Source organism: Oenanthe melanoleuca, unplaced genomic scaffold (assembly GCF_029582105.1).
Source record: "Oenanthe melanoleuca isolate GR-GAL-2019-014 unplaced genomic scaffold, OMel1.0 S001, whole genome shotgun sequence".
NCBI classification, from domain to species: domain Eukaryota; kingdom Metazoa; phylum Chordata; class Aves; order Passeriformes; family Muscicapidae; genus Oenanthe; species Oenanthe melanoleuca.
In genome coordinates, this window is record NW_026612650.1 from 1,771,198 (window position 1) to 1,795,479 (window position 24,282).

A 24,282-nucleotide genomic window follows, 5' to 3' on the forward strand; every position below is an offset into this window, starting at 1 on the left:
AGGAGTGTTGCACCTATGCAGACCACACTGGGATAGTAACTGACACCATGGCTGAGCTCCGAAAACAACTGGAGCAGCGTAAGAGAGAAAGGGAGGCCCAGCAAAATTGGTATGAGTCTTGGTTTAAATATTCACCCTGGCTAACGACCCTCTTGTCAAGCATAGCTGCACCAGTGATTTTAATAATTTTAGGGCCTGCTTTCGGCCCCTGTATTTTCAACAAAATAATTAGCATTGTAAAAAGCAGGTTAGAAGCCGCTCACCTCATGTTAATACAAGCAAAATATGAAGCCTTAAATGGGGAAGAGGAAAAAGATTACCTGGAGTTAAGTAAGAGGGAATTACAAAGATTTAGCGAACAAAAGTAATAATATAGAAAAAGGGGGGACTTGTAATAAATAAGAGGCCTTTTGTTCGCCTGACAGACTTTAGACCTTGGAGGAATATCACCAAGATTTGTGAGGTCAGAATGGGGGTTGTTCTGCTTTGATCCTCTGACAGACAGACCTTGAAAAAGATATCGCTAGAACTTGTTAATAGCTTTGCTCTGCTTGATAGGCCTTAAAGTAAAAAGCCAGAATGTGTTTTGCTTTGCTTGCATAATTACATATTGTTTTAAGTGCCAAGAAAGGAGTCAGTGGCTGAGGAAGACTACTCGCCCTCATCCCCCGACCACCAGAAGGCAGAAAAAGACCCCCTAGCAACTGGAGGAGCATGCGCAGAATTACTAAAGGAGGAGCATGTCACCCAAAAACCTAACAGCTTAAAAGGAACAGACTAAGGGGGGGTGGGCGCAGCAGGTGGTGGAGTGGAGACTCCCCTGCTGTCCAGCGCGCTGAATTTGCTTTTGCTTTCTGTAACCAATAAATCTTTAAATTGTTATTTGATCTTATATGGCCCATTGCACTCATTTATAACACTCCCCGTTCCCAACCCGGGAGCCGCCTGGTGCGGAGTGAGCCCGCCGTCGGAGCTGGCCCGCGCCGATGCACCGCTGCCTGCACGCAGCTCCACGGATGCGCGGAGCACAACGTCGGCGCCGACCGAGGTCCCAGAGTTCCGAGACGTGCCTGTCAGTCCCACGCCAGCGCTGCAGGCTCCGGCCAGCCCAGTCCTCGGGCAGGCGGTGGGGGACGCTCAGCCTGGAGCTCCCCCACCTCCTGTGCCGCCTCAAGCCACTGGGTTCTGCCTCACTTCTGCCCGGCGACCATCGCAGCTCACCCCCTGAACTCCCGGTGCTCGGCAGTGCCCCACCCCCAGTCGGCAGCGTTCACCGACAAGCCGCCGCCCACCCAACCCTCCGTCTGACATACGGCCGCAGCCGCGCCGCCGTTCAGCTGCTCTTCTGTGTCAGCAGTGCAAACTACGTTCCCTATGCACCTCCCCGCCTGCGCCCCGCCTCCGCCTCCTGCCCTGGTCCCGTCGCACACGGCTCCGCCGCCTGCAACCCACATGGCACCGCCGGCCGCCACCATGCAGACAAGTCCGCCGGTGGAAGCCCTGATGCAGCATCCTGCCCCAGTTCAACTGCTGCCGCCCGTTGCAGCCCCAATCTTGCCTCCCGTTTTAGTCCCATTGAATGCAACTCCGCAGCCCGTGCCCACCAGTGCTACTCAGTCCTTCCCAGCCCCTCCTAATCCACAGCACCCCACCAGAGCCGTCAGCAAGCAGCCTGCCACAGTCACAGATGCCATGCCTGTCCACATAACACTGAACACAAACACCGTCCATGCGCAGACCTCGCCAGCGCCTCCTGCATCTGCGCTGTCCCCGTCTCTCCTATGTCCCAAAGCGTCCCTTCAGCAGCCCGCTGTCCAGTACTCTATATGCCTACCGCACCACAGCCAGATCCACCGCCGGACTTATCCAGTTCAGCCCTGTTATCGCAACCTGGCACACATATTATGCAAAACAGAGGGGGAATTAACGGCATTGCACCCCCCGGTTTTGGTTAAAAACTCAAAAACACCTCAAGAAAAAATTTGAATTTTATCGTTTTCGCAAATGCATGCAAATTTTCTTCCTTTGTTTTAGTTTTTATAGTGAAACCTTATCTGTAAATCAACCTAAGATAAATGCCTGAGTTGCTTTAGCCAAATCCGCAAGCTATGATATCATCTGTCTATTTAACACATATAAAAATTTTCACAAATTTGCTGCATAAATTTATAAAAACATTTTGTAGAATTTAAAAAATTTAGCTGACCAAATTATAAAAAGTTACTACCTAGCTAAACAGTTTGTTCAAAGTTAAGGCTTTGCCTCTTGGCTAAAGAAACTCTGTTTAACTCTAAAATAAGTTTGTGTATTCTAGTAGTATTAATTTTAGTTTTAATATTTGTACCCTGCAAATACTAATCAAAGCAATATCCAATGTATTAATTGTTGAACAAAACGGGGGAGATGTTGGAGAAGATGAAACTGAGGAATCTTGCAAATATGAATGCTCAGATTCTGGGAATTGTTGGGGAAGGTAAAACAGGAAAGCCCTAGTTACTGAATTACCATAAACACAATAGGATGGCTCACCGAAGCTAATCCACTCTTAATTAAACAATGCTTTTGGCCAGAGGGCAAGGCCAAAAGACACAAAAGACTGACCCGCACCCAAAGATTAGATCTTAGAGTTTAGAATGTCACATGCTATGCTAATGTAACATTTCCTATAGGCTGTATGTAAATGCTATAGGATTAGTATTTTGTATTAGATTGGTTCTTAGGGATTAGAATATTCATGATGGAAGTGGATTTATTGTGTTACAAACGGGAAGTCACTCCTCTTCTCTTCTCTTCTCTTCTCTTCTCTTCTCTTCTCTTCTCTTCTCTTCTCTTCTCTTCTCTTCTCTTCTCTTCTCTTCTCTTCTCTTCTCTTCTCTTCTCTTCTCTTCTCTTCTCTTCTCTTCTCTTCTCTTCTCCTTTCTCTTCCTATCTTTACTCCTTGCTCTTCTTCTCCCACTCCTCCTCTCCTCTCCCTCTCCCTTTACCCCAATACCCTTTTATCCCATTACTCTTCTCTTCTTCCTCTCTTTTCTCTTTTCTTTACCTCTTCTCTTCCCCTCTTCTTTACTCTCTCTCTCTACCCTCCTTCTTCTCTCTTTCTCTCCCCCTTTTATCTCTTTAATCTGCACGTGGCTGTGCCGGGCAGCTCCTAGCAGACTCCCTTATAATAAACTGCAACTGTAGCTTTTAGCATTTAAAGAGCGTCTGAGTCTTGTTCCTCGTGTCCACCCTGATACAAAGAATCCAGGAGTCTCCCGCAAGGGATCTTCTAACTGCAGCTAGGATAATGTTAGAAGTTTGTCTGCCGAAAGTGTAGCTTTATCCAGTCTCTCCTCGGCAGAAAGCAATCAAAAGACCCTCAGAGACTGGGGAAGGATTCTCACCTAGCCATCAACTGGAGGAGGGAAGTTTATGGCCGCCTTGCCAGCAGCAGGTGGTTCAGCAAAGGCCCTGCCAGCAGCAGGCTGTCAGGGTCCACACCACATGCGGAGTCCTGATAGGTTCTTTTAGGGATCTCAAAGCGCAAAAGACACAACAGGGGACAAAACCAGTTTACTTTTGCAAAAGATGCACTTTTATTTAGTGCCAACAAAATGCGATAGAGGGACAGAGAGAGAGCGAGGGACAGATAGAGAGAGAGAGACAGAGAGAGAGAGAGAGAAAAGGGGTTGGGATTATAGCTACCAAGATGGGCAGACGATCCTCGTGGAACCAGCCGAGGTCCGTTGCCGTCCGGGGAGATCTCAGGGGTCTTCAGTTTGAAGGTATGTTTTATAGTCTTTTCCAAGGCGTCGGGCGACTGGCCAAAAGGGGGGAAGATTTATGGACTATTGTATGTGGAGATCGTTGCTCAAAGAAGCAGGTGGAAACAGGATGGTGCGCAAGTGGCCTGCGTAGGAGCAGTGCACCATGGCAAGCTCCAGGCCCACAGCCTGCGTAGGAGCAGTGCACCATGGCAAGCTCCAGGCACACCAACAATCCTTGTGATCAGTCCTGCAGCAAGTAGTCTGCGCAGGAGCAGCACACCGTGACCAGTCCATTGTTCTCACACCTGTGGGAGCAGACCGGCCCTGGTTGGGATGGGCACCACCTGAGAACAGTCACTTCTCTTCCCTGGCCAGCGCCTTAAACTGCAGTTCTTAGGCCTCAGGCGAGGGTCGTTGAGCAGAACAAATGAGAGGCTTTTAGATGGACTCTTACACCACCCCGTGACCAACGAGCATCGCTGAGGAACTCCAGCAGCGTGATGTTGTGACGTTGTAGCATCTTCGGGACCCGTCATTGGTAGCATATCCTGGAAAACAGGGACAGAAAAATCAGGGATCATAGAGAGAGAGGGAAAGAGGAAAGGACAAGGAAAGAAATCGACACAAAGATAATAAATCAAAATAATCACAACAAATTGATTGAAAAACAATTTTCACAACAATTGAAAAACAATTTTTCAAACAAATCACAATCATATTAGTTGAAATCTTTCGAACAATCAAAATTAATACAAATCAATAAAATAACTTTCAAACAATTATTCAAACAATATTAAAGCAAATCAATCAATAAAATAACTTTAAACAATTAAAATTAAAGTAAATCAATTTTGATTATAACATGTTTAACAAAATTGATTAAAGCAATTGTTTTTCTAAAATAATTTTCAAACAAAAAACTTAACATTACTAAAACGAATAATACCAACCATACAAACACAAAAATTTGAATGATTTTTTTTAAAATCCATTGCTACATTTTCTACAAACACTAAATCACAAGCAGTTCTTAAGCATGCACACCCATTGCTCATACACCCCAATAGCATTTCAGGAATCTCCTTTGGATAACTTTCAAAGTTACAGACATTCTGATCTATGTCTAAGCAAATATCTTGAGCTCTGATTGCATTACTTTTACAGATAAACCCTTGTTGTTTCCAGACAATGTAAGTTTCCAAATTAATAGTTTGTTACTTTTCACCGATTTGACAGGCCAATTCTCTATGCTCAGAAGGATAGAGAATAGCTCCGTCATGATTCAGCCTTAACGCAATGAGAGGGAATATTGAATGTAATGAAACATTACATATGGTCAGTGCAAAGGCTGTGGCTGTGCTTATGCTAGGGTAGTAGTTTCACCAGGATTGGAATTCCTTTTCGAAATCATGAACATTATTCCAAATTATTCTCCGAATTTCAGTAGGAAAAGTGGTTTCCTCCACTTCTCATATAATTAAGGCAGCAACTGACTGCATCCACAATTGAACCTGGATACAGCAGAGAGCTAAAGAAATGTTAGCCAATTTATTCATTAATACTTCTAAATCAATACTATTCAAAAAATCTTGTTCCCACAACACCAGTTATGTCTCTTGTTTGTTTCTTGAAAGGATCCTCCTGGTCTTGCATTGGCAATTTGACTTGTTTAAAAGACCATGCTGATTTAAACAATATTTGTTTTTGGCTAGTTTACCAAATTACCTAAGATCCAATTTTAAAGATTTTCAGGCTCAGTATAACTGGTGGTTGGGTAGTAGGTGTTATAACATCAACATCAAGTTTCCCTCAGTATTTTATATTGTTTTTACCACACATAATTTCATAGGAAAATTGTACAACAGTTCAATTTTGATTTTGAATCTTCACAAAATATAACACAGCTGTAAGGTCCTGTGCCATAACTGTATACACGTTTGATGAGGGATTCAGCAATTAATCTTCACGTTCCGTGGTATTATTCTGTGAAAAGTAAACACAACAGAATCTGCCACAAAGAGGCAGGAGGTTAAAATGATGGAACTATTCAGCATGTAATGCAGACTGGAATTCTGTTAACTTTCCAATAATTTGCTGCAAAAAAGGGAGCCTCTCTGTACCTCCTTTAAACACAGCATAAGAGTCAGTGTAGTTGCAGACAAAGGAGGCACTCCGCGCTTCAAGCTGGAAAACATTCCAAATAACCATCAGCAACTCAACCCAAGAGCCACCCCGTCCCCCAGCAATAATTTGTTCAGCAGAAACAACATTAGTGAACAAAGAATTAGTGAACAGAGATTGTTTGGGGGAGAGGGCAGAGGCTATTTTAATTACCAAGACAGGTTTGTCATAGCTGCTACCCAAGCTCTCAGTTTCTGTTATAACCAGATTTTTTACAGTTCTTTCTGTTACTGAGAATTTCTGGGCCACCCTGTCAGGGGGGGCAGTCCCAGTAGTGGCTGTCTTCAAAAACTTCACTTCCTGAGAAGGTGTTTGCATTTTCTCTGAGGCAATTTGCAAGTTAGGGCTTTCCAAATGGGAGATTATTTTTTGTTGGGTATCCCCCACTACTTCTATTTCATTTCTTCCCAAAAGGGTATCACCAATATATTGATAAACAGCCCTATTGTCAGGTTTGGGTTTTTGGTTTGGCCATACAGGGGAGTTTTGCAAGTCCTGTATAACTGGTTTGATCCCTTCTTTGGCACCAGAAGGAGGAGGGTATTGTTTTACATTTACAGGTAATTGCATAGGTGATTTATAGCCAGCAGTGAGTTTTATTTCATGTATAATTTGCAAGCAAGCAGCTTTTTGAATGTTTCCTAGGAGTAGGTCGGGAGTACCAACTAAAGCTACAAGGTCTCCCCTTTCCAAAGGGTTAAGCCCTGCTGCCCAATAAATTGCACGCTGAGTTGGGGACCATAAGTTACGTTTGACTTCTGTTGTTAAGAAAGTCCCATGTCCCCAGTACCCACTAGTTGCTTCTTCTGATAATTTAGTAGCAGTGTACAGGATTTTTGTAGTGGTTATTTGTGGGTCAAAATTCTCATCATTGATAAAACTGTATTCTGTTTTAACCAAAGGTCTCAAGCTAGGGCAGCAATATTCCCCACTATTTTTCATCAGTCAGTTCTTTTTGAGGATATATTTGATGAGCTTCTTTCTCTTCTGTTTCTTTTGGCAAATCAGTGTGTTTTAAAGTGTTGGTGTGTTCTTGTCTTAGGGCAGCTCTTAAAGAATGAATCTCATCTTTTAAAGAATGAATCTCATCTCTTAAAGCATGATTGTCATTCCTTTCTTCATCTAGTTGTTTTTGCAAAATTTCCACTAAATTTTGTAGGGAGTCAGTAATTGCTCTTTCTTCACTTCTTCGCGTAAAGCAAGTTTCTATAGTTGCCGTAAGACAGGCCCCCAAAACTGAGCAGAGAATGGTCTTATTTTTGCCCAGTTCGAATTTTGTTTCATGTTGCAAAGAATGTATCCTATCAATCACATTTTCTAAATTAAACCAGTTACTGTATGCCCAATCTTCTCCCCCTTGGGAGGGTCTGGCTTTGTACTTAGCTAGCAAAGCATAAAAAGCATTTTTATCTTCTTCAGACATTTTTACGAAGGGACTAAAACCACTCTCAGGGAGGCACACTTAAAATTACACAAAAAGCACAGCTAAAACTGTGTTTCCCTTCTCGTCCCTGGAGCGGGTGAAGAGACCACACTACTTGGGAGGTACTACCTTAGTTACAAAACAGCTTGTCTCTTCGCAATCCCAAGTAGTCAACAAGAAAACAACAAACACCCAGCCTTTAGCTGAGGACAATCCCCTTTCTTCCCTGCCTGGGTTAGGGGTCCAAAACAACAAACACCCAGCCTTTAGCTGAGGGAAATCCCCTTTCTTCCCTACCTGGGTTAGGGGTCCAAAACAAGAAACACCCAGCCTTTAGCTGAGGACAATCCTCTTTCTTCCCTGCCTGGGTTAGGGGATCAAAAACTGCCTGGGCGGTTCTCTCCTTAACTACAATAAGCAGCTCAACAACACACACACTACAAAAACACAAGTCCCATCTTTTGCACAGTTGAGATCTTTTACAAAAAATTCTCTGATAACTGAAATGGAGTTGATTCTCCACCTGGGTCTGTGTGCAGATTGCGGGAAGAACCCAATACCACCTCCCTTGCTTTCCAACTATTCAGTCCTTGCGGTACTGACAGGCTGGGTGTGGCTGAAATGGCACAGGTCTTCCCCTGGTACAAAGTGCACAGAAAACCCCCAACTCCTCCAGTATCAGGGAATCCTGACGACTACGCCAATTAAAATGTCAGGGTCCACACCACATGTGGAGTCCTGATAGGTTCTTTTAGGGATCTCAAAGCGCAAAAGACACAACAGGGGAGAAAACCAATTTACTTTTGCAAAAGATGCACTTTTATTTAGTGCCAACAAAATGCGATAGAGGGACAGAGAGAAAGAGAGACAGAGAGAGAGAAAAGGGGTTGGGATTATAGCTACCAAGATGGGCAGACGATCTTTGTGGAACCAGCCGAGGTCCGTTGACGTCCGGGGAGATCTCAGGGGTCTTCAGTTTGAAGGTATGTTTTATTTTTCCAAGGCGTTGGGCGACTGGCCAAAAGGGGGGAAGATTTATGGACTATTGTATGTGGAGATCGTTGCTCAAAGAAGCAGGTGGAAACAGGATGGTGCGCAAGTGGCCTGCGTAGGAGCAGTGCACCATGGCAAGCTCCAGGCACACCAACAGTCCTTGTGATCAGTCCTGCAGCAAGTAGTCTGCGCAGGAGCAGCACACCGTGACCAGTCCATTGTTCTCACACCTGTGGGAGCAGACCGGCCCTGGTTGGGATGGGCACCACCTGAGAACAGTCACTTGGCATTCTTCTCTTCCCTGGCCAGCGCCTTTAAACTGCAGTTCTTTAGGCCTCAGGCGAGGGTCGTTGGGCAGAACAAATGAGAGGCTTTTAGATGGACTCTTACACAGGCCCACTCTTGCTATCAGCGAGGTGCAATTAACATAATTAAAGGGCCTGAGGAAGGTCAAAATGTATCCCCTGAAATGTTAGTATCTCCAGAATCACCCATCTTCCCTGAACTTCCCACGGTGCTTTATCCAAAATCCACAATATCTTATCTAAGGTCGGGAAAAATTAAGTTAGAAATATTTCCAAGCGAGTTAGAGAACTTAGGTTTTTGCTTCTTCACCCCTTCAGAAACCCTGAGCCTAGAAGGCGGGAGGGCGCTACAGGCGACTCCCCGGGCCGTGGGGGACAGTGGGGAGGGGGCCGGGACCGCGGAGATAGCGGGAAAAAGCGGGGGCTTGGTGCGTCCAGTCGCAGCGATGTCCGGGGGGCGGCAATCTGCGGCGGCAGCCCCGGGCCCGGGCGGCGGCGGCCCGAGCACGGCAGGAAGCGCGCGGGCGACACAAAACCCGGAAGTGTCCGCGATAGGGACACGGAACCCAGACACAGGGAGAGGACTGCCCTTTTCAGGGAAAGACAGATTCAGAAGGGGAGAAATTCATGCTTTGTAAAGTCAAAGGAGAAAAATTTAACAACTTTTAAACAATTTGCAGGGCAGCTCTCCGCATGGTGCCGATCCAGAGAAAACCCAGGCACAGCAGCGTGAGGCCCGGGGCTCACCCAGGGAGGGGGAGCGTCGCTGCCCCGCTCCCAGAGGCTCCGTCAGCACCCGCGCTGCTCTCCCCTGTGCCTGCACGAGTCAAGTGCTGCAGACGGGAGGGGGGGGGTGGAGACACGCCAAGAAATCTTTATCTGCTTTCCGGAGGACAAACAGAGCAAGGGAACATTGTAAGAGACTCAGTTATATTTTCAGTACTTGTATGTTAAAGTAAAGGTGTTTGTTTTTGCATTGTTGTCAAAAAGATGCTAAAATTCTTAGAGTGGTGAAGGTATAAGGTATTTTGTATTTGATTTGAATAGATAATACATATATTTAGTGATTTGTTATTGTTCAGATATGACTGGACATTTATCCAAAAGTCAATATTGAGTTCTAATTTTCCTATAGTTAATTTTTTTAAACAAACCAGTTTCTAAGTATTGCAATACTGTCAATATAAATTAATAGATTTTGAATTCTTATAAGGAAGAAACTTGCAGATTTATGCTTTGCAGATTTATTATTAGTATTTTAGTTTTTTCTTCAAACCAAATTGCAATGGATTTCTAATTTACATTTTTCAAATTGTCAATGAAATGCTGTGTGAATGCAAATTAAGACCACTTTTAGGATCATTATTTGAATTGTAAAATTTAATTTGAATCAAAATTTTCTTTATATATATTGGAAAAGCAGTATTTATCTATCAGTTTATTTTTAAGGTTCAAATTTAGTTTCTGTATTTAATTTTAAAAAACACTGTAATAAGATTGTATGAACTCTGGATCACAGAACGATTTTGATTTCTGTTTCATTGTTTAATCTTAAGTCTTTCAACACTTCAAGTAAGTTTTGGAAAGCCTCCAGACGTGTCCTTGAATCAAATGTGTAAAGATAATCAGTTAAGTTGTGAACTTAATGTTTCTTTGTTTTCCTTTTATTAATTCTCTCTTTTATTTTGGCAGGTCTTTTGTGACCTGGCCCTGAGCTGTCTTATAGTTTTGAGTGTTTTTCAGAATTCCAGAAAATTATTTGAGCTTCATTCTCAGAATGAATTTCTAGTATTATGGTTTTTCCTGAGTTGCTATCACAGAAGCATTGCAGCAGCTTGCCATGTTCAAAGCATCTTACCCTAAAGAAGAATTTTAGAGAAAACGAGTTGCTAGAGGAATTTGATTTCTTTCTCACCTTGAAATGTTTAATTGTATCTTTGTTGTTAAGAGTTGTGGGTTTTTTTTTTTTCTTTACTAAGAAGATGTCAGGGAGTTCTCTTCCAATTAGAGTTTAGGCTCTGGCCAAGCCTTGATTCTAACTGAAAGAGAAATTGTGTAAACCCAGGTGTTTTCCGCATCAAAATAATATTCCAGTCGTTTGAATTGGCAATTTGACCTTTTTAATATAGCAGCTGAAGCTGACTTTGAAGTGAATTTGGTGTTCATTTTCCGGAGATGACCATCTAATTCCTCATTGAATCAAGGTTTGTCAGCTGTTTGCAGACCCTGAGATGATGACACAGTTTTTTAAAGATTGATGATTATCTAATCTTGCAAATGTATGTCTGTTGTTTAAAGCATTGTTGATTATTGTATTGTGTTTTACCTGCAGAAGATTGTAAACTTTGGGTTTGTTTTTTTTAATAGTACTGTGGTATTGTCAATTTTTGTTAGGTAATAGTTGAAGGAAAATTCTCCGGTTTTGATTAAAAATCTAGAGACAAAGAAAATTGAAAGGTTTTTCAAATTATTTACTTGGAGAAAGGATTCTGCTCTCCACAGAGAGAGGACAGAGATGAGTGCCAGTGAGATATATGGGGCCATGTCAAACCCAGACCTGGGCAGATGCCAGCCCTGAAAGCGAAGGGGCAAGCTCACAGATTGAATCAGAAACTCCTTTCCAGACAGCTGACTTGGAAAACTGATAAACCTCTTTGGATGGATCAGCGGGCCTTGGAAAAGAAGATATTGACTGCTTTGAAGAATTTAGTCAAAGAACAATTGCAAGAAGGGACATAATTATATGGTTTGATTTTTCAATGGGACGAGTTTTAAAAGACCCACTTTTAATTATAGAGTGGATTTTTCTATCTTACAGATCCCCTAAAACAATTTTTACAGATTTAGAAATGGTAGCTCCGATCATAATAAAGGGAAGAACAAGGCTGATGACAATGACAGGCAGAGATTTTTTTTATGATATATTTACCCTTGAAAAAGCAATATTTTGATTGAGCACACCAAAAATTACGGAATTTGGCAATTGTATTGTTAGATTATACAGGTATTTGTACAATTCATTACCCGAGTCACAGGTTGTTAAAGGCAAAATTAAGTCTCAAAGAAAAATTAAAAATGAGTGAGGAACCATTGGATGGGATCACAGTATTCACTGATGGTTCAGGAAAAACCCACAAATCAGTAATTACATGGCAGAATTCAATTACAGGAAAATGGGAGTCAGATGTGAAAATAGTGCAAGGTTCACCACAAATTGTGGAATTGGCAGCAATGGTCAGAGTTTTTGAATTTTTCCAGCAACCTCTCAATTTAATCACAGATTCAGCATATATGGCCAATGTAATCAAAAGACTGGAAGAGTCACTTTTAAAGAAAACAAGCAATGACATTCTATATTCATATTTATTATGTATGAAAACGTTGCTGGAAAACTGGACACATAAACATTTTATTACACATATTAGAGCACACTCATCACTCCCAGAAATTTTAGTAGAAGGAAACGTGCAAGCAGACAAATTGACCATGTCTGTTTTGCAAACCTTGCCAGATATCTTTGAGCAAGCAAAATTAAGCCATGCGGTTTTTCATCAAAATACACAAGCATTGATTGAATCTTTTCGCATTTCAAAAAGTCAAGCAAAAGAAATTATTCAGTCCTATCCGGATTGTCAAATGGTACAGCCACTAGTTTTTACGGGAGCAGTCAACCATAGGGGACTGCAAAGTCTTCAATTGTGGCAGACAGATGTGACAAAATACTCACCTTTTGGAAAACTGAAAAATATTAATGTTTCAGTTGACACCTTTTCAGGAGCAATTTTAGAAAAACAAAAAAGGGGGGAGGCAGAGGCTACGCCTCACATGCGGTTGAACGAAAGCTTTATATGTATTAAACTTCTTAAATTCTTCTTTTTCAGAGCGAACTCCACCAATTACAAGACATTTTACAAATACAAGGGCAAAGCTAAAAGTAAATCCTTTGGTTTTGATCATAAATTTAGAAACAGGTAAAACTGAAGGACCTTTCAAACTAATTACGTAGGGAAAAGGTCTTGCTTGTGTTTCCACAGATAGAGGATTGAAGTGGATTTCTGCAAAATACGTGAAAGCGTATTGGGCCCAAATACAAGCAGAAGCCAATCCTGGAAGTGAGGAAGGGAGCTTGCAGACAGAATCAAAGACAAAGGATATGAACTCCTCTTCAAACAAGACATAAAAACTTAAGGACTGACAGTGAAACATGTTTGTTTATATGTTGTATCTTATCTTTTTGTCAACTATGTTTGGTAACAAAGCGGATCTACCAGTGCTGCAGCCGAGGGAGAACGTTTGGGAAAACTTAGCACAGACAGCGGGGTTTTTTGATGCATTCCAGGCCAAAAAATCCATTCTCAATATATCTAGTGGGATTGCCAGTGAAAGAATGGCCCATTCCAGAGGGCATCCCTTCATGGGCAATGCGAGTTGTGACAACTCCTGTGGACAGATGGCATGTGTGGGTTCAATTTCTCCCTGTGGCCTCCTTCGAACCAGAAGAATTAGAAATTTTTGGTTCTACAAGAATGGACTTTTGTATTGCATTTAATGTTTGAGTGACAAAGAACCAAACAATGGATGTTACTCCAAATCAGGATGTATATAAAAATGCTTTGTTGTGGTGTAATTATACTGTAGTCTCAGTTTTTTCCAGGTTCCTGCACAGCTACCGCGGGGAACATTTTTCATTTGTGGGGACAGAATTTGGGCTGGTATCCCTGCGAAAGTCAGAGGAGGTCCATGCAGCATTGGGAGACTTTTATTGTTAACCTCAGATTTTAAAATTCTAAGAAAACTAAAGCACAGAAAAAAGAGAGCAATCAAACAATACGATCTGAATTGTGATGATGAATTTTTTACATGGAACAAGGCAAAGAGAATTGCGGTAGCGCTATTCTCACCTCACATGGCATCAGGGCTGTCCTTGACTCAACTGGATCATATGGGTTGTTGGTTGAGCAAGAACGCCAAAGCTGTTTCTCTTGCACTGAGTGACATGTTAACTGATGTCAACAGTGTGAGAAAGGCCACTCTTCAAAACAGAGCAACAATTGATTACTTACTGCTGACTCATGGGCATCAATGTGAAGAATTTGATGAAATGTGCTGCGTGAACTTGTCTGATCATTCAAAATTAATTCAGAAGAATATAAGACAGTTGCATGAAGGTGTGGCAAAGCTTGGAGAAGTTACTGGATCATGATTGGATGGTTTGACCTTTTTGATCTTTTACCTTTGCGAAAAGAAATTTTGAAAGTAGGTTTTTATATATTAGTGGGGCTTGTTGCTCTTCTCATTGTTTTGTCATGCATCATCCAGTGCATTTGGCATGCCTTGAACAAAGCTGTGAAAGAGGTGTTTTTAGTGCAAACAGTGGGGGGAGATGTGGGAGCCCAGGGTGTTCCCCTGGCCTCCTTGGGGGTCTCAAAACCCCCCTGGCGGGTCTCAAAGACCCCTGAATGAGACCCAGGTGTCTCAGGCGCTGAATTCAAACCCTTGAGGGAAATTACCAACAGAGGGAAGAGAAGCAAGCCACAAAAATTAGTAAAGTGTAAATTAGACTGTTAGAATGTAGATAACTAGACTTTTGGGGATGTTTGTGATAAGGGACACGTGGCCAACATGGAGAATTTGGGGCGTGGATACTTCTTTCTCCTTCTTCGTGTCATCCATGCTGGGTGACATGCTGGCACTCTCAGATTGGATGGGGACAAAGCTGGACAGTTTAACAAAGTTGTATTGTATTGGGAAATAATTGTAAATACCTAGTACATAATTTAGACTCTTAAAGATAAGTCCTGCCTCTACCAGGCAGATTCTGCCCTGGACGTCTGGTGACCAGACTGCTGTTCACTAGACAAAGCATTCTTAAGAAACAATAAACAACCATGAAAACCTCTAAGAACAGCCTCCTGCAGTCTCTTACCGGTGGGCATCGGAAAGAACTGGGTTCCAGACAACCTTTATGTCCTGCTGAGGTGATCTCAAATCTAAGGAGACACCTCGGGCAGTGACACATGGACAGTAGTTTTAGAATGTATAACTAGGGCTAAAGAGTAAACAATAAATTGGCTTCTACATAATCATACTGGTTTGCTGTCCAGAAGTCCTATTTCTCCCACACCCCAGTGCACAGATTCATATTTTAAAGTTACCCAATGAACTAAACATGAACCTGAAAGTATTTCTTCTAGACCTATTAGAATTCTAGTTTTATTATACAAAAGTTTATGAATAATTTGTGCACATAGCCTTTTCTATTTGAAGAAAGTAAGCAATATTCTTACTGTATTTTTATTATGTATAGAACTATGTTTTTGAGCTCTCACTACAGCTTATTTTTGAGACTTGTTTTTATACTAATGTTTAGAACTATGTTTTTGAGCTCTCACTGAAGCTTGTTTTTCACACTAAATTCTAAGGCTTTTTCTTTTTAAGGCACTTAAAACATACTCTTACTTACTTTAACTAACTTACTTACTTAAAACTTAAGCTTACACCTCTATTTCATGTATGAGTGGCCTAATATACTTTAACCCATCCAAAGGTTTTAATTCGATTCCTGCACTCTGGTCTCTCTCTGACGCCTCTGACGCCTCTCAGAGACGCCTCTGTTTCACACATTCCACCAGATTTTTAACAGGGGCCACTGTATTAAAGGGTGTAAAATATCCCACACTAGCTCAGAAGCGGCTCACTACTCAGCCTCTGTGGGTACCACAGTGGTCCCTTGAAAAAGAGAAACTAGGTGCCATCAAAACCCTGGTACAGGAACAACTGGTTCAAGGACACATAGAGCCTTCTATGAGCCCTTGGAACACTCTGGTATTTGTCATAAAAAAGAAATCTGGTAAGTGAAGGGTACTCCATGACATGAGAAAAATTAATTCGGTAATGGAGAGTATGAGTGCTTTGCAGCCTGGGTATGTCATCTCCTACAATGATACCTGCCTCATGCGACATTCTGATTGTGGACTTGAAAGATTGTATTTTCACTATTCCTTTACACACAGATGATATCCCAAAGTTTGCTTTTACAGTGCTTTCCATTAATAATGCTGCACAATGCAACATTATCAAGTGTTCTGTTCTTCCCCAAGGCATGAAAATCAGCCCCACAATTTGTCAGCCATATGTTATACAGGCACTTTGAGTTGTGAGAGAATCATTTCCAGGGGCATACTGTTACCATTATGTGGAGGATATTTTGATGGCAACCCAAACAAAAGAAGATTCACAGATTCAGCCAAGCCTGTTGCAAGCATTACAAACATTTGGACTGCAGGTAGCACCAGAGAAGGTGCAGCAGCAAGCACCCTGGAAATATTTGGGACTCAAAATAATGAATCAGACTATACAGCAAAAAACTATTCAATTTTCAACTAAGATTCAAACACAAAATGATGCACGGAAACTTCTGGATACTATTAACTGTGTCAGACCATATCTAGTATTAACCAACTCATAATTAACACCTTTATTTGCCCTCCTAAAAGGTGATCCTGAGTTAACTTCTCCCAGAAAATTAACCCCAGAGGCAAAAGCTGTCTCTAAACAGTAGGGCAAGCTATCACAGACAAGTCTACTGTATATGCCAGAGGTGTGTATCACTGTGTTGATTTTCATATGGTATTGTTGGACAGTGGCCAATAAAGGCCAGACCCTTCTAAAGTTGATGTTTTTACTTCGTCAACCAAAAAAGTTGGCACCCACGGTGTTTGAGCTAATCGCACAGTTAATTATCCTATGTTGTCACAGGCGTTTACAATTGCTAGAATGTTAGAGAGCCTTCAAAAATCATTATTCCTGTGGCAGAAGAACAGCTTGAATGTTGTTTTGCTAATTGCACAGCCTTGCAAAGTGCCTTGAAAATTTTTTCTGGAGAAATCACTTACCATTTACCAAGCCATAGATTGCTGGACTTAAATGAAGAAATTGCACTGTCTCTGAAACCACTAAATAGACTTAAAGGGTGTTAGAGTGCTTACTAATGGTTCTGGGAAAACAGGAAAGGCCATTGTAACATGAAAAGAGGAAGGTGAGAGGCAAACATTGGAGGGATATGAGAGTGGATCACCTCAAATATTAGAGCTATGGGCTGAAGCTACAGCTTTCCAACACTTACCCCACACTCCTATAAATGTGGTAACTGATTCTGCATATGTAGCTGACATCACACAGAGATTAGGAGGAGCACTATTAAAGGAAATTCATAATTCACAACTATTTGACTTACTAAAAATTCTATTCCTTACTATCCAAGCCAGAACTTACGCTTATTATATCTTGCACATTAGGAGTCACACAAATTTACCAGGTTTCTTCACAGAGGGCAACACCAGACCAGATATGCTAGCTGGCCCTTCTTGGACAGCACCACAACCAGCGCAACTCTAGCGCAAGCAAAAGCATCTCATGAATTTTTTCACCAAGGTGCTTGAACCTTACAGTGGCAATTCCAGCTGTCAAATACAGAGGCTGGTAATATAGTTAACACCTATGCTGACTGCCAAGGCCACACTGCTCCACGGCAGATGGGCTAAACCCTCGTGGACTGCAAGCTTTGCAAATCTGGCAAACTGATGTCACACACATCTCTGAATTTGGCTGTCTAAAATATACGCATCTCAAATTATACATTTTCATCAGCAATATGGCTACAGTACACACAGGAGAAAAAGGTTGGGATACCATCACATGTTGGCAATAAGCTTTTGCAGCTTTGGGCATCCCTCTCATCATCAAAACAGACAATGGCCCTGCATTTCACAGAAACAAGACATTTCCTACAGCTCTGGGGTCTCTCACACCACACTGGTATTCCCTGATCAGCAACAGGACAGGATATCGTGGAAAGGGCAAATGGCACTTTAAAAGGTATAATTAACAAATAATAGGAATGAATGTGTAGTGGATCCCCACAGAGTAGGGTAGCTAAAGCTATATATACACTAAATCATTTAACAGTGCTAGAAAAGGCCCAGAACACAGTTACTTTATATCACCTTCTATCACTACAAACATCCTGTGATGTTCAGCTGCTCAAGTCCAAGGTAATGGTGAGACACCTCCTCACCAAGGACCAAGGTCCTTGCATTCTTCTTACCTGGGGAAGAGAATATGCCTGTGTTTCCATAGACACTGGAACATGTTGGATACCTGCCAGATGTATCCAGCCTGCACTACAACCTCCTCAGGACCACAAGCAGCATCCTCCTGATGACCCCTCAACAAACGTCACAGATTTGTATACAGAGCAGGGACCAGAACAATTTGTTCACCTACCTCATAGAATTCCAGGACTTTTAAAATACCAGTTAAATTTAAGATTTATTTGTTTCCAAATTTTTTTTCCTGTTTATACATTGTTTGTTCTGTTAAGTTTTTTCTCACAGTTCTAAAGTTGAATGTTTCTATTTATAGAGTTTGGTTATAATTTCAGTTTAAGAGGTTAAATGCTTTCTTGTTTATAGAGTGAAATTGTAATTTGTAACTTTAAGCAGCTAAATTGTGACATGCTAATCCCAAGGTTAGTGGTTTCACCTGACAGCTCCTGAATATGAATGCTACAGCTCCAGTGATATATTGAACACATTGCCAGCTGGGGGACCTAAATTTGTTAAATTAGGTTGAAAGTGTCATTCAAATCAGACTCGTGCAGTCTGTGTCATCTTGCTTGCAAAGCGTCCTTGTAGGTAAAATGACAGAGAACAAGTCACATATTTTTAATAAAAAAGGAAACAAGAAATTGTCACAGCACAAGCTGTCTAGTAGCTGGACAATTAATTCAGTCACAGATAAGAAATCCAGTCTAATTAGCCTGGTTGAAGAAACAAGCCACTAGGTGAGCAATGATAGGAGATATTCAAACCTAAACAGGGACTACACCCAATGACATTCCATCCTAAGCTGCAGATACCTCAATGATCAGAGAATGGCAGTCCTAAGTCCCAACCAGCTGTCTAGAGCCGGGGGATTCCAACCCCCTGTATAATAAAAGACTGAATAATAAAACATGCTTTTGTCATAAGGATTTCTGATAGCTCTTGTCGTCTCTGCCTCTGACCCACGACTCCACATAATGTGCTGACATTGCCAGTGCCCAGATCTGGAAATTCCCTGGTGCCAGCACAGCCCAAGTCCAGCAATTTTCTGGCACAGAAAGCCAAAACCTGGCAATTTCCCATTGCCGCCACAGGCACCACCCAGATCTGGTGTTTGGAGGCACTGCCAGTGCCCAGAAACAGAAATTCCAGCAAGTCCATTCCCAGCCCCTTGCCGTGGACTCCAGCCATTCCCCACCCTGGCACAACTGCAGCTCCCAGTGTAGCCCCCAAAGCAGGCACTGGGGATTCTACCATTAGGCGCAGGTGCCTTTCACAGGGATGGAAAAGAGACCAATCTGTGTGGATTCCACTGCAGAGACCTTGTTAAGGTTACCCCAGCCACATCCTGAGTCATAAGGCCACAGACAAGTTTCAGATAGAGAACTCTGTCCAGAGCTGTCAGGGAAGGGAAGAAGGGAGGGAAGGAAGCAAAAGGTAGGCAGGAAGGAAAGCGATGGGATAATCACAGTCCTGGAGGCAGTGCCTGGGCTTGGTGTTGATACTATTTTACACACAGATAGCTGTGACTGTCTCTGGACATTAATTCTCATGCTCAGTCCAGTCTTTCAGATCTATCTTGAAGTGGGTTGGAAGCTTTGGGAGTCTTGAGTGGTCACTTCTCCCCCCCACTAGATCAATCTATGGTCAACACGTCCTGTGCTGATGCTGTCTTTTGTCTGTTGTGTCTACACTGCAGTAAGGACGTTTGTGCCAGAAAAGTTGCGCCCTACCTGTGCACAGCCCCTTCCACAATCTCATAGTGTTGCTGCTTCTTCACCAACAGTCCTTGGATGGCTCTTGGTGTTTGAGACATCTCCATCAGCCCCTTCTCTTCTGGGCTCCTCCCCACACCAACAATATGCTGCTCCTAATTGATCTTGGTGTCAGTTAATAAACAGATCTTTGAAAGTGCAACTACTTTAGAAAATAATCCTGACCCCTTTGTCATCACCAAAGATCTGTAAGAAAGGACAGTGTTGGTGTAAAGCAAAATAGGGCTTAATATTGGCTCACTTTAGAAGTTTCTCTGTACCGTCCCTGCACCCTAGACTGAAAAATATCTCTCACTAAAAATCTAGCACTACATTAGTATCTTTTACATCCTGCCCCCAAAAGGATAACTACAGATATGAAAAATTATGTCACTCCAATATTAAATAAAAGCTTACTGCTCTTTAATAAAAGCATCCCTAACATCTCACCCTAACCATAACACCTAATGTAACTCTAACCCAACCACACTGTAAGTCCTAGCCCTGCTCCTCACCAAACCACAGCCCTAACCCTAATGACTAAGCCCTAACTGTAACCTCCAACCCCAACTTTAACCCAAACCCTTTCCTTTATTCTGCCCTTGGTTTCATTGTTGGGGGCCTCAGCTGAGCTGGTGGTATCCAGGTGATGGTACACCTCTGTGCAACCCAGCTGTTGTCTGGGCAGAGTATCATATTGCAGCAGGTGTTGTCCAGGTGGATCCACACCTGTGTGGAACTCAGGTGTTGTCCAGGTGTACCACCATTGTAGGAGTGTGTGAGCTGGGTGCTGTCCAGGTGTAGTGCATCTGACAGCAGATGTTATCCAGGTATTTCTGTGTCACACCTATGTGTGACTCAGGTGTGTGTCTGTCACAATCCTGATGACACCCCTCACTGACGTTTCTCTCCTCAATTGATTCCGTCACCTTCTTGGGAGCAGGTGGGGATGGGCACACATTTCACACATGACACCTGTGCTGCTTCCCACATGCATCTGCGTACACACACCTGACACAGGTGCTGCTCAGAGGGTGTTTATTGCTGTTTTCATCATAATGCAGCCTCCATGGTGCCACATCCTGGGGGTGGGACAAGAGCTGCTCGAAAATCCCCCTACCCCAAATGTCGCAGGTGTCACCTGCTCAGGACCTGCAGATATACACCTGCTCCTCTGTGGTCCTGGGGGGGTTGGGGGATACTGAGGGGGTCTTTTGGGAGGCCACGGGACTCCAGGGGGCCTCAGGAGTCTTTGACAGGGTGCCAGGGGTCCCAGGGGGTCCCTCAGTGGCCTCGAAGTGGTCAACACGGAAAGCCCAGCGCCCCGGGACCCCTATGTTGCTGCGGTGGCTGAGGCTCTGCACTGCAGGCGTGCGTGACCCTGGTATATTGTAGTAGTGGACATCGTCCCCACTGTGGAACCCAGCCTGCAGGGGGAAAGATGGGGAAACAGGGGGGGACATGAAGGGAGGGGAACAAGGGGACAGGAGATGGAGAGGGGTAAATTCTGCCCAAATTCCCATTGAATTTTACCCAAAATGAGCTTAATTTCACCCCAAATCCACTTCATTCCACCTAAAATCCCCCTAATTTCAGAACAAATCTCCCTAATTTCACCACAAACCCCCTTTATTCTACTCCAAATTCCCTCAAATCCTACTCAAAATCCCCATAACTTCACCCCAAATCTCTTTAATTCCACCCAAATCCCCTTAATTCCACCCCAAAATGCTTTACCCCATTCAAGCCCAGAATCCCACCTAGCCCAGTGTCCCCCATCCCTTGGACTGCCCTCATCAGCACAGGGATGTCCCCATGCCCAGTGTCCCCTGTCCTTCTCTGTGTCTCTACCTGTGCAGGGATGCCTCCCAGGCCAGTGTGGGGATCCCCCTGGTTGGCAATGCCAGTTGTCCACTGCAAGTCCCCGTAGTTGAGCAGGACAAAGCAGGTGACACCGTCAGAGGCTAGCACAGCCTGGAAGGTGTTCACCTGCAGGGGGACATTGTCACCATGTCACCGTGACAGGTCTCCATCCCTGTGTCCCCAAACCTGTGGTGCCACCATGGTTAGGGACATCATGGTTGAAGGTCAAGATATTTGAGCCCCCCTACCTTGTGCCATATCCCACCTTTTTTGAGGCAGCCCCGAAATAGGCCACACGATCCCAGGTGGCCACAAATGCCCAGGTGGGCTGTGGGGCCAGGTCCCCAGGTGTCACAGCAGGTGCCAGGTCCTGGGCCAGGCGTGCCAGCAGCTGGGGGTCGCGGCTCTGCCGGTAGAAGACGTCCCCTCCCAGACGGGTGTCCACATCAGCCCAGTAGGGTGCCACAAAGGGGTGGTGGTCTGGCAGTGGGAAGGGCTGCGGGGTGAACTCCGGAACCATCGTCCCGAAGGACACCACGCCATTGTTGTTCACCTGCAGGCAAAGGTCACCAATGGGACACACTGGGTGGCATCAACCACAGTGACCCTCCACGGTGGCCCCAGGTAGAGTTTCTCCAGTCATGTCACCAACTACAGTGACCCCTGTCATGGTGGCCCCAACTGTGATGACCCCCCACCTCCAGTCAGTCACCGCAGTCACCTCTAGTCAGTATGGGCCTGGGAGCCCCAGCGTCATCCCAGAATCTACCAGTATGGGCCTGGAACCCTAAAACCACCTGAGAGTCTCACAGGTGCCCCCAGTGTCCTCAGGGACCTCCATGGGTATCTCTGATATCCCCAGGGGTTCCCACTCACTGATGTAGTCGAGGAGGAGGAGGAAGAGGTAACATCAACTCTGCATCCAACTTGTCAACCTCCCCTTGGGGTCACCCTCCACCTGTGCCACCCACCAAATGCCACCTCCTCCATGCCCCCCCGGTCACGTGACCCACATAGAGTGAGCGGTGGGCATGCCCAAAGAAGGAGAAGTTTTCCTGCAGGAAGATCTCAGGGCTCGTCCCGTCATCCTCATGCTGGGTGGCCTCATCCCCCACTCCAGGTCCGAATGGGTACAGGACCCCACCTGGGGACACACACCTGTCACATACCTGGGACACACACCCAGTGGCACACAGGACCCCACCTGAGGGACACACCCAGTGGCACCTGGGATCTCCCAGTATGGAACTGGGACATTCCAATATGGGCCTGGGACTTCCTATATGAGTCAGGGACCCCCAGTGTCACCCCAGAAACTCCCAGTATGGGCATAGGGCCTGCTGGGAGGGGACTGAGATGTCCTAGTATGGAGCTCTCAGTATGGGCCTGACACCTCTTGGTGTGGGACTGGAACCTCCTGCTGTGGGCTTAGGACCCCCAGTATCACTCCAGAACCTCCCAGTATAGGGCTGGGACCTTCCCAGTATAAGCCTGGGACCCCAAACTCACCCAGAGGTCTCACAGGGGTCCCCGATGTCCTCAGGGGTCCCCACACCTCTGTGTGGCTGAGGAGGAGGAGGAGGAGGAGGATGGGGCCGACCTTCATGTGTCCAGGCCTGTGGGAGTGTGAGGGGTTCCCCATCAACCATGTCACCATGTCCTTTGTGACCTCTCCATCTCCCAATGTCCCCAGAGTCCCCATATCCCCCCATGTCCCTCCATGTGTCACCCACAGAGATTCCCCCAAGAATCATACAAGTATACCCTGTATAAACCCTTTGTATACTCAATAAAATTGGCTCCTGATCACAACACAGAATGGTCCCCGCCCCTCCATCGCCGACGTCCCACATGCCCCCAGAGAACCCCCATGTCTGCTTGTCTTCCCTATGTCCCCCACGTCCCTCATGTTCCCCCTCTATGTTCCCATGTCCCCCCATGTGCCCCATGCCCCATGTGCCCTCACTGGTCCCCCATATTCCCCTGTGTCCACCATGTCCCACATGTGCCCCCATGTCCCATATGTCCCCATGTCCCCCACGCCCACCAGTGTCCCCACTCACTGCACTCCCATGGTCCCAGTCTGTCCCAGTGCTGTGACTGAAGCCACTTTATCCCCAGGGAGGGGACAGGCTGGGGGGGGGTTGGGGGATGACATGGGACACCCCCAGGTGGCACCTCCCAGGGCCCCAGGCAGTTCCGTCTCTGCCCAGACTGCAACGGGGGGGACTGGAATGGACTGGGATTGACTGGGGAGGAACACTGCGGGGGGCTGGGATCTACTGAGGGACACTGGGGGGGCACTGAGTGTGACTAGGATACATTGGGAGGCACTGGGGGTTGCTGGAACATACTGGGAGACACTGGGAATGTTGGAGGGCACTGGGGAGGGACACTGGGAGGGACTGGGATGCATTCCGAGGCACTGGGGGATGCTGGGACATACTAGGGGACACTGCAAGGCTTAACGGGCACTGGGGGGATACTGAGTGACACTGGAATGCAGTAGGAGGGACAGGGGCGACTGGGACGAACTGGGAGGGATTTGGGAACACCATGGGGAATAGTGGGGGAGGACTGGAATGCACTGGGAGAGACTGGGGACAATGGGGGTACACTGGAGCCAGCTGAGCACGCCTGGAAGAGACTGGGGGATAGCGGGCTGTTGTACTGCGACAGACTGGGGATAAAGGGGGCACACTGGGGGTGGGTACTGGAGGAACTGGGCATACTGGTGGCAGGTCCCCTGCAGGCGTGCCGCGGCACACAGCTCCCCCGGTGGACTCGGATGTCCGGGAACCCCCTCGCCTCCCCCTCCCCGGCACCAAACATCCGGGTGCCCCCCCGCCCTTCTCCCCGTGGGACTCGGCGTTGGGAAATATTGACCGACGGGGGGGACACGGAACCGCCCGC

At 45.0% G+C, this 24,282-nt stretch overlaps 2 protein-coding genes across 3 annotated transcripts in view; one reads left to right on the top strand and one right to left on the bottom strand.

Annotated features, from left to right (window-relative positions):
• Positions 1-959, top strand: part of LOC130265957 (putative olfactory receptor 1F12P) — a 4,079-nt gene extending 3,120 nt beyond the window's left edge. Inside the window, exon 4 of the mRNA XM_056515299.1 lies at positions 942-959. Coding sequence (XP_056371274.1) covers positions 942-959 — 18 coding nt within the window. The remainder of the gene's footprint in view (positions 1-941) is intronic.
• A 19,572-nt stretch (positions 960-20,531) lies between these two features.
• Positions 20,532-24,151, bottom strand: LOC130266077 (sushi, nidogen and EGF-like domain-containing protein 1). 2 transcript variants are annotated; one of them, XM_056515396.1, is made up of 6 exons: positions 23,433-24,151; positions 22,879-22,985; positions 22,383-22,513; positions 21,635-21,922; positions 21,358-21,495; positions 20,532-20,933 (listed from the first exon to the last, which is right to left on the bottom strand). In XM_056515396.1, the coding sequence occupies exons 1-6, from the start codon at positions 23,783-23,785 to the stop codon at positions 20,652-20,654; spliced, it is 1,299 nt and encodes a 432-aa protein (XP_056371371.1). In that variant the 5' UTR covers positions 23,786-24,151; the 3' UTR covers positions 20,532-20,651. The 2 variants fall into 2 exon arrangements, with proteins under 2 accessions (XP_056371371.1, XP_056371372.1); XM_056515397.1 differs by lacking the exon at positions 23,433-24,151 and having other exon boundaries at positions 20,539-20,933; positions 22,879-22,994.
• Positions 24,152-24,282: the final 131 nt, after the last annotated feature.